This window comes from Myxocyprinus asiaticus, chromosome 3 (assembly GCF_019703515.2).
Source record: "Myxocyprinus asiaticus isolate MX2 ecotype Aquarium Trade chromosome 3, UBuf_Myxa_2, whole genome shotgun sequence".
NCBI lineage: Eukaryota > Metazoa > Chordata > Actinopteri > Cypriniformes > Catostomidae > Myxocyprinus > Myxocyprinus asiaticus.
In genome coordinates this window covers 37,262,232-37,272,718 of record NC_059346.1, presented here as the reverse complement: position 1 = coordinate 37,272,718, position 10,487 = coordinate 37,262,232, and the positions used below count along the sequence as shown (strand labels likewise).

Here is a 10,487-nt window from a genome sequence, read left to right as displayed (position 1 = left end):
AAAGTTGTTATTGTTTGCCAAAACTGTCACAAATATGGCATGTTACTTGATTTTAATCCAAAGTCAAAAATAAAATACAAAAAAATGCAGCAAACAATACAGGTCTGGAAAGCAGATATGTTGAAAGGCTTGTGTGATCGTGCAGCCATTTTATAATTCTTTTGTAAATTATTTTAGTGCTGCTAGGCTTCTGAAATGTGTAGTTCAGAGGTCGAGGAAATAGGGGCCGTTTACACGACAACGTTTTCAATTAAAAACGGAAAACTTTTTATGCGTTTTGGTTGTTCATTTACACGACAACGGCGTTTTGGGGCCTGAAAATGCAAACTTTTGAAAACGATGCCGTTATCGTCTCCGTGTAAACATACAAAAACAGGAATTTGTGAAAACGATGACGTCATGCGCACGCGTATTACGTGTTATATAAATAATGATGGATTGATAGGCATCAATTTGAGATGTATAATTATCAATATGAATACTGGTGTCAGTACAAATAACAATAATCAACAATTTATTCATTTGGAGTGTTTTGTATGGAGTGTGAACGTTGTACAGTAGGCAGGGAACCTGCAATTTGAAAATCTTGAAATTAATGTATCAGATGGGAAAAATGTATTTGAATTTTAAATGTTATTTATTTATTTACTTAATTATATCTGATGTACCTTTACCCTGAAATTCATTCACCCACCGCTTATGTATATAGCCCATAGACAGAGATGTGATGCCATGTACAGTATTCAATGATATGATTAGAATATGAAAACATGAGGCAGTGAAAATGCATGTTAGATCCAGTGTACACAAGACCTCTCTCTCCGTCAGAAGATATCCATATATCAGAGTTCTGTCTGATATCCAAAAACAAGTCAACATCAACAGCAGTCTGAGTCAGCAGGGGGAATACAGAAGAAGGCAGGAGACGAAGTGATAGTAAAAATGAGCATAGTTTATTGAATAATCTTGACAGTTTAGTCTATAGGCATGCGCGCGAGTACTTCAAAACAACGCGCGAGACATTCAAAACTACAAAAGTGGACTACAGGACTGTGTTTGTGCTGCTCAAGATTTTGAGTTTATTGACGCTTCTCCAGCAAAATAATTGTAGTAATAAAGTAACCTCATCGTCCATCGAGACAAAATTGTTCGATGCTTTCGCCATCTTCATTATTTGTATTCACCGCTCTGTGGAAGAATGCTTATGTGCGCAGGCGCGTAGTGTTTCTTTACAAAGTGACATCGCCAACTACTGGCCCATGCATAATACAGCGTTTTTAGTCGTTTTCGCGGATCCGTGTGAACGGGGATCGTTTTGACAAAGATGTCGTCTGTACGCGAAACTTTTCAAAAACGCAAAGGAAAAACTTTTCCGTTTTTAGTACATTGTTGTCGTGTAAACGTACCCTAAAAATATCAACCAGATTCCCCGAACGTTTCGAGTCGATTCACGATTCCCAACGCCTCAGAATCGAGGAACCAATTATTTTTGGAATCGATTCCCAGCCCTACATATCCTTTCTTCTCAAATAAGAGTCACGTTAGCATAACATGGTTGTACTGTTTCTTTTGTACTTGTTGACTTGTGGACATCCATCACTTATTCACAAAAGAAAATAACATTGCAGATAGTTATGTATATATATATATATATATATATATATATATATATATATATATATATATATATATATATATATATATATATGTATACATACAGGGTTGGGAGGGTTACTTTTGAAATGTATTCCACTACAGATTACAGAACACATGCTGTAAAATGTAATTTGTAACGTATTTCGTTAAATTACTCAAGGTCAGTAACATATTCTAAATACTTTTGATTACTTCTTCAGCACTGGTGGATTTTTTTCACTTGTTTTGATTATAAAAACTCAAAATACACATGTTAAAAATACATTCTCTGAAAAACCTAAATATCTTATGCAGTGTTGTTTCTAAAAAAAGATACATCTAATTGATCTTGTTTTAAGTATTTTTTTATATTTTTACAGGAAAACAATACAAATATTATTATCAAGAATATGATTTTTGCCCTAATATCAAAGGTCTTACTAGAAAAAAGAAATTATAATCCAACGTGAATTTTCTTGATAAAAAAATATGATTGTGTCTGGTAACATGTGCATGTAAAATGGTTAGAAATATATAGAAATATCAAAATGTAGGGGCAAAAAAAAGTTTTTTTGTATTAATTATGCATTATGAATCCCCTTTAAGTATCTGATATCTCATATAATATGATTAGATGCTGATTTAAATTGATTGGTAACAATCTTAATGAATTAATTTGGAATTTATATTTATTATAAATTCAAGTATTTTACATAAAAGTGTGACAGTGTTTTTTTATTTTTTATTTATTTATTTTATTTTTTTATTATGCTTTCATAAACGTAAAAAAAGACCCTTAAAAAGCAGGTCACAGGGCCAAATATTGCCCTATTAACAAAAAAAAAAAAAAAAAAAAAACAGTTAATTTCTGTATAAAAGGCATTTAATATTTGCATAAATAAACTATGAAGGACTGGTAAAAAGCTTGGAAGTCAGATTAAATATGACCTCCATACACCAAAAATAAAATAATTTAAAATCTGTTCGTTTTAATAAAAATCAACTCCTGGGACATGAAAGTGCCCGAAGTTGAAGATACACCCACATATGCTTTTACTGTAATTGGCATAAAACCACCCCAACTTCTTAAAATACTGCAACAAAATGTCAGTCTAAAAATGTTTATTCCCCTGTATCGATCGACGATTGTTCTGTGATTTATGTTTAGGAACTATTGAGCACCTTTATTTTGAAAGGACTGTTATGTCCATGTGCACACGTGGGTTTCACGTCATGTTGACCTCATGGAGCTGGTTGTCCTCTGATGCCGTAGGTCGATGTGGGGTGAGTGGGGTACATGAACGAAATATGCTGGGTTAAAGTAGCTTATACTTTGTTTCAAACTGTTTTAAGTATAATTAGTCCTATTTATACAGTAAAATATGTCTGCATTCAGCAGACCCGCTCTTTTGTTCTCTCTTGCTCGCTGTATGAGACAGCCGTTTTCATGCGTGGATTACATTAGAACTGCGCAGTCTGCAGCAGCACGAGCTCGAGATATTCATTCATGTTCAGCGAGGTATTTAGCAAACCCTGAATCAAAACATTCCTGGACATCTTTTCAAAGAAGTTTCTCTTCTGAGGTACGTGATCAATTTGTGTAAAAACACCTGGGGACTCTTCAGACCGGACTCTGGATTAGGGCCAGTGATATTTATTGTTTTCCTTGCATAATTGACTTAACTGGTTTAAAGGGATAGTTCCCCCCAAAATTTTAATTCTCTCATTATTTACTAACCCTCATTCCATCCCAGATATGTATTACTTTCTTTCTTCTGCTGAACACAAACGAAAATTTTTAGAAGAATATTTCAGCTCTGTTGGTCCATACAATGGAAGTGAATGGTGACCAGACATTTCAAGCTTCAAAAATCACGTAAAGGCAGCATAAAAGTAACCCATATGACTTAAGTGGTTTAATATATGTCTTCCGTTATCAATATTTCAATCCTTTTTTACTATAAATCTCCACTTTCACATTCTGACGATCTGGGATGGTATGAAGATGAGTAAATATGATGAGAGAATTTTCATTTTTGGGTGAGCAATCCCTGTAACTGAGTTCTTTGACATTATTATTAAATGTTTTAGGCACCACCTAAAGAAGATGAGTACCCACCTCTACCAGAATACACCCACACCAAGGAGATCCAGTCAAAGGAAGTGTTCATCATCCGGGCCAAAGGTCTTCCCTGGTCATGTACTCAAGAGGACTTGATGAACTTCTTCTCTGGTGCTTGTTTTTTCTTTCACAATCTCAAAACAATTGTTTTTATTTGCATATTTTTTGTTTGTTTCCTTATTTGATACGACTGTTGATTACAAGTAGTACAGTTCCACTTTTATTGCTTTTGTAGATTGCAGGATCAGAGGTGGACTTCAAGGGATCCATATAATGCACAACAGGAATGGCAGGCCAACTGGACAGGCGTTCGTTGAGCTAGAGCACGAGGAGGATGTTGGCAAAGCATTGGATCAGCACAAGCAGTATTTGGGGCAACGCTATGTTGAAGGTAAGGGGCATTCTACTTTGTAGCCTATACCTGATGTGCGTAACTCTGCTTTATTCAAATGTCAGATCCTTCAGTTATAATAGGACCACTGATGTTATATGTTTTAGTGTATGAAGTAACAAACAGTGATGCTGATGCCATATTGATGTCTACGGAGGAGAGTTCAGAGTCAGATGGAGTGGTGCGACTCAGAGGTCTTCCCTTCAGCTGCACAGAGAAAGATATCATTCAGTTCTTCTCTGGTAAGGTCCTATAAAACAATTTGAATTATATTGCCATTGCACTGATAAAAGCCTCATGCTTCATTAGTGTTATTTGACATCCTCAAAACAGGGTTGGAGATTGTGGAGGATGGAGTTACAATAGTCCTTAACAGGAGAGGTAGAAACTCAGGAGATGCCTTTGTGCAGTTTGCCACAAAAGAGATGGCTGAAAAGGCCCTAAAAAAGGACAAAGAAGTCATAGGAAACAGGTTAGTATATAGTGAAGTAATGCTTTACGCAAAAGCATAACATTTATTTTGCAGCATCAATATGCATTTAATCTCAAATCTTTTCCCCTACCTGTTCAAAACTTGTGCACCTCAGGACATTTTACTGCCGAGTACTTTTTATATATATAATTTCAGTGTGTTATGTTTTGCATTTGCGGTTGAACAGCCACTGACTGGTTGAATGAGTACTGATCAAGTTTCACATGTGTTTACAAACAGTTTTTGTTTCTTTTTCTTTTTTTCCTGCACATGCAGGTACATTGAGATTTTTCCCAGCAGGAAGAATGAGATCCAGGTGCAGTATGGAAGAGGGCGAAATGAGACTTCAACCATCACACAAGGGGCCACGGACACAGTCATGCTGCGCAAAGTGAAAATTGGTGAGTTGTTCATTGAGTGAAAAAATCTTTTTTTAATTTCTTTTTCACCCAGGCTTAAGTATTAATACTGATGGTGCTTTGTGCAACCCCAAGTTTAAGTCTCTAGTCTTTATTCTAATCAACAGGAAACAGTAGCACTGTATCAGCAACACATCAGAGTTCGTCAAAGCCGGAGAACCTCGTTCACATGAGAGGTCTACCCTATGAGGCCACAGGAGAGGACATTGTAAAAGTAAGGGTTATAGTGAATTTTTGCTATTTAAGCTAAAGCATGAGTCATGTTGCCATTCAAGTTACAAATGTAATTTGTGAAAATTTGAGGACTATCACAAGAACAATTTGCGAATAAAGCAGGGTTTCTATCCCATGTGTTTGTTAAGAGAACAAAATCATCACTTCTGGGGAAAATTGGTGCAAATTAGAAATTAAAATGGAAGTTGACGCTACTGTAGCTCTTTTAATAAATGTAAAATATTTCTACTTGCAGTTTCAAGCATTCAGACAAAACACTCTTGCGAACTTTGTTTGCTAGTGTTCAGCAGCAGATGCTGTATGTCTGGGATCAAAAGCGTGTCAGAGAGTTTTGGGAGGTAATAGTAGCCAGTCTTTTTGATGACAGGTTTTGTGTAGTTTTTTTTTTTAGAATTACCAGAGTAGGCCTGTCGCGATTATTAAATAATCATATGATTGCGGGTATTTGATCTAACCGTGGTTATTTAAGATAACCACAATTATTGTGCACTTTAAATTCCAATCAAATTTTACTGTCCAAATAAGTGAATGAACAGCAGATTTGAGTGTCCTCTTCAATTGAACTCTGACCGTCTCACTGAGCCACACTGCAAGCTTAATTTAAAGGCTTGTTTATACTTTCGCCTGGCAGCGCACCGTGCCGCAGACTGTTGTGCACACTTCCCCAAATTCTAGAGGCGTTTATACTTGACCCGCCCACCGTTGTACTATTCTGTGAAATGACAGGGGGCAGTCAAGAGAAAATATCTTCTGAATCAGCAGAAAGTAGTAGAAGTAGTAGTTTGCCAGAACAACGGATCACAACGAATTAAACATTTGCAAGAATCTTTGTAATAAATGCATCAGACGTCAATCTGGTTTTGTTTTTGTTCTGTGTTAAGGCACAGGACAAATACTTGTATCACGCCTTAAAATGCTAATAGTATATTTATTGACCTTATACTCCTATACATTTATACAAGCATATAGATATGCTACAATATTAAACATTTTTCACACAAAATAATTTAAATCTAAAGAGCAATGCTACAGTCTCTGCAACTCATTGAGCCTTATTCATGAAACATGAGTATAAAAAATGTGTAAATGCATTCTTATGTAAATTGTTCCATTTAACTAAATGGGTCAATTTATGCAAGAATGGTTTTACTAACAATTTACACTCAAAAATGTTGACAATTTTAATTACTTCAATCTTTTTATTCAGTGTTCAATAAAAGGCATTATACATATACTTGTATTTATGCCTCAGAACACTTATAAGTCCTTATAGAATATTTCTTGACCTTATATTCTTATAAAGCTTTCCAAACAAACTATATAAAATAATTAAAATCTAAAGAGCAACGCTCTTGAAGGCACTGTTTCTATATTTTATGCTTATAAAATTTACATGGAAATACTACATTTATAGAAACTCTTATAGAAATGCCTAGCTGCAGTGTAGTGACTAAGCAAACTCATTGGGCCTTATTCATGAAACATAAGCAAAACAAATTTGTGTGTAAATACATGCTTGTAATTTGTCCCATTGAAATGAATGGGACAACGATTTGCACACAAATTTCTTCTGCTTTTGTTTTCTGAATAAGGCAGATTTACTTCATTTTCATTAACCTGTGTGTGCCTTTAAAGGAAGAGTTCACCCAAAAATGAAAATTTGCTGATAATTTACTATCCAAGATGTATATGACTTTCTTTCTTCATCAGAACAGGATTTAAGATTTTTTGGAAAGTATCCCTGGTTTTTAGCTTCATCCAATGCAAGTGAATGGACACACTTAGTCAGCATCAAAGTAATCCACACGACTCCCGCCGATCAAGTAATGTCTTCTGAAGTGAATCAATACATTTGTGTGAAAAAACTTCTAATTGCACTTACTGTTGAACTTAACCTGCACTTAATGTACTGAAAAAAAACCTTGTCTGTCTCTTTCTTCTGTGCTAGCATCTTTACTACTCCAGCCACTATGAGAACTTGGCAGTCCTATACTGCAGATGTTGTTAAACTTTGTATGACAAATTGCTAGCTATGTGTCTCATTTGTAAGTCGTTTTGGACAAAAGCGTCTGCTAAATGACTAAATGTATATAATGTATTACATGTATGGTGTTGCAAGTTTTGTAACATGTGATTTTGATAAAAGCATTTTATAAAAAATAACAAAATTAAATAAAAAAGCGGCTGCGTCGAGTATAAACCAGGCTTAATGCAGCTCCTGAAGAGCACGTGAAGCTTAACCGCTTCTGAAATGGTCTTGAAGCATAATGATGTATGCGCAGTCTGCGGAGGTTAGCGTCAAACTCATACGTGGACGGGCGGATTTAGGCATGGGCGAAATGGTCAGCTGCCCGAGGTGACATCTTGCTGGGTCCCAACCCAATATTTTACTATTGCATTCTTTAATATACTATTATATAATAGATACTCAGGTTGGCTGAGTTCCAAAAACAACAGAGCAGATGCAAAATGGACCAAGACTAAAGTTGACCAAAAAGAGAGATATTTTGATATTTAAAATATAATTTTTAATTTCATCCATAAGTTTTTAAAGCCTTAAAGGAAATCATATAAATGTTAAATAAGAATAATTTACTTCTTAAGGTTTTTGAAGCACACATATACCTATAAAAAAAGTATTAAAATTTCAATGACAATTAATTGTCATAATCATGAAAGCCATAAAACAGACAATTAATCGTCATAATCGCAATTTTTTTTGTTTTGTTGTGACAATTAATCGTCAGCCAAATGTCATAATCGTGACAGCCCTAAACCAGAACAAGGTTTGAGTATGCAGTGATATTGATGATATTCTCTAAATGGCTTGAGGCAAAGTCACATGACTTTTTTGATGCACATCTATATTCCTATATAAATTCTATAGGAATATATTCTGTAAATGGGTTTTCATTGCAGTTTATGTGCATGTATTTTCATTGAATATATTTTTTTAAATTTGTATGCACGTTTTGGAGACTTAATTCGTATCTTTGTGTTTCCATCCAGCATTTTTATGCAAAATCCCAAAATGTGCTTAAAAATAGAAAATATTTTTTTGCTGTTTGTTCGCCATGTACTTCACTGTCAAAAGAATTTGTGAATTGTTGTTCTTTGTAGTTGTGTTAGCAAACATTTATAACTCCTCAATTTGATCTTGCCAGTGTTTACGTGAATAATGTCCTGCACTGAATGACTGAAGTGTTATTTCTGTTCCAGTTTTTCTCTCCCATCAGAGTGGCAAGGGTTCTCGTAGAGTACGGTCCTGATGGACAGCCCACCGGCGAAGCAGAGGCCTTCTTCACAACACATCAGGATGCAGTATTAGCCATGTCCAAAGACAGAGAGTATATATGTAAGTTATAGAAAGGAATGTGTGATAATCTGAAATAACCCCAATGTTTCTAGAAAATGATCATTTTTACTTGGTTTAAACATATCGGTACTAATAATCTGTAATTGCAAACATAAAATAACATTTAACTTTTTTTAATTTGTTTTTCCCATCATCCAGTGGAGCGATATATAGAGTTGTTCCTGAATTCATCACCATCAAGGGAGGAACAGTAAAATAAAAGTGAACTTCATTTAAACTGTCCTAAATCTTTGATTCCAATCTATGTATGTATCAGTGTATGAATCAATCAAGAATTACTTTTACTTGTAATACATAAAATTAAAAGAGAACTTTACAAATGATGCCTGCTCTATTATTTCTCCTTGGATATTAGTTTTCTAATTATTGAAACATACCATTGTAATTGTTCCATTATACTTAGAACTGTGTGAAACCCTTTGAAGAGCACTTTACGTAAAGATCATTAAGTATGCTGTTAGGCGTTAGTGTTATCATTTGCCTCAGAAGTAGCACCTGAGCCTGCAAAACCATATCTGTCTTCAGCCAACCTTCAATTATTCCATAAATCCTTGTTAATCTGTTAGCGTGCATGTATAAAATTAACTCAGACTGAGAAATCTACAGTATAATATAATTTTGTTTAGCTAATAAGAGTAAAATACATTACATGCAGGCTTAAAAATACCTCTCATTTCTTTACATTTTTCAGGATGACATTAAGGGCAATTGTAGCCTTCACTGTGTGCAGCTTTCAAAATCATCAAGTCTCTAAATGTTATAAACTTTTGAGTAACATAATAAAAGCTGCTTTTGTGCATATGAAACTCAATATGTACAGTGCATTCAGTAAGTATTCAGACCCCTTAATTTTTTTCACATTTTGTTATGTTGCAGCCTCGTGCTGAAATGCTTTATTTTTTTTCGCATCAATCTACCCTCCATACCCCATAATGACAAAGCAAAAACCAGATTTTTGATAACTTTGCAATCTTATTAAAAAGAAAAAACTGAAATAATCACAGTGACACAAGTGTTCAGACCCTTTGCTATGACACTTGAAATTTAGCTCAGGTGTATCCCATTTCTCTGGATCATCTTTGAGTGAGATGTTTCTACACTTTGGAGTCCACCTATGGCAAATTCAATTGATTGGACATGATTTGGAAAGGCACACACCTGTCTATACAAGGTCTCACAGCTGAAAATGCATATCAGAGCAAATACCAAGCCATGAGGTCAGAGGAACTGCCTGCAGAGCTTAGAGACAGGATTGTGTCCAGGCACAGATCTGGGGAAGGCTAAAACATTTTTTTTGGCTGCATTGAAGGTTCCCAAGATCACAGTGGCCTCCATAATTCTTAAATGGAAGAAGTTTGGAACAACCAGAACTCTTCCTAGAACCATTCATCACCTGCGCAATACCATCCCAACGCTAAAGCATGTTGGTGGTAGCATCATGCTGTGGGGTTGTTTGTCAGCGGCAGGGACTGGGGGACTGGTCAGGGTTGAAGGCAAGCTGAACGCAATAAAATACAGAGATATCCTTAATGAAAACCTGGTCCAGAGCACTCAGGACCTCAGACTAGGCCGATGGTTCACCTTCCAACAGGACAATGACTCTAAGCATACAGCCATGACAACGCAAGAGTGGCTTAGGGACAACTCTGTGAATGTCCTTGAGTGGCCCAGCCAGAGCCCGGACTTGAACCCAATCGAACATCTCTGGAGAGACCTGAAAATGGCTGTCCACCGACGGTCCCCATTGAACATGACAGAGCTAGAGAGGATCTGTAGAGAAGAATGACAGAAAATCCCCAAATCCAGGTGTGCAAAGCTTGTCGCATCATACCCAAAAA

The 10,487-nt window shown here is 35.6% G+C and overlaps 1 protein-coding gene across 1 annotated transcript; it reads left to right on the top strand.

Moving 5' to 3' along the window:
- Positions 1-2,857: 2,857 nt before the first annotated feature.
- grsf1 (G-rich RNA sequence binding factor 1) lies at positions 2,858-8,972 on the top strand. Its single transcript, XM_051676358.1, has 9 exons — positions 2,858-3,218; positions 3,727-3,868; positions 3,993-4,148; positions 4,256-4,390; positions 4,482-4,620; positions 4,897-5,021; positions 5,147-5,253; positions 8,493-8,628; positions 8,788-8,972. The coding sequence occupies exons 1-9, from the start codon at positions 3,018-3,020 to the stop codon at positions 8,841-8,843; spliced, it is 1,197 nt and encodes a 398-aa protein (XP_051532318.1). The 5' UTR covers positions 2,858-3,017; the 3' UTR covers positions 8,844-8,972.
- The last annotated feature ends 1,515 nt before the right edge of the window (positions 8,973-10,487 follow it).

Excerpts from the sequence above, each read along its gene's own strand:
- grsf1 (XM_051676358.1), top strand. The coding sequence starts at position 3,018 with ATGTCTGCATTCAGCAGACCCGCTCTTTTGTTCTCTCTTGCTCGCTGT. Across the intron at positions 3,219-3,726 it reads AAAGAAGTTTCTCTTCTGAG|GCACCACCTAAAGAAGATGA; the intron begins GTACGTGATCAA and ends TAAATGTTTTAG. Across the intron at positions 5,022-5,146 it reads GCTGCGCAAAGTGAAAATTG|GAAACAGTAGCACTGTATCA; the intron begins GTGAGTTGTTCA and ends TCTAATCAACAG.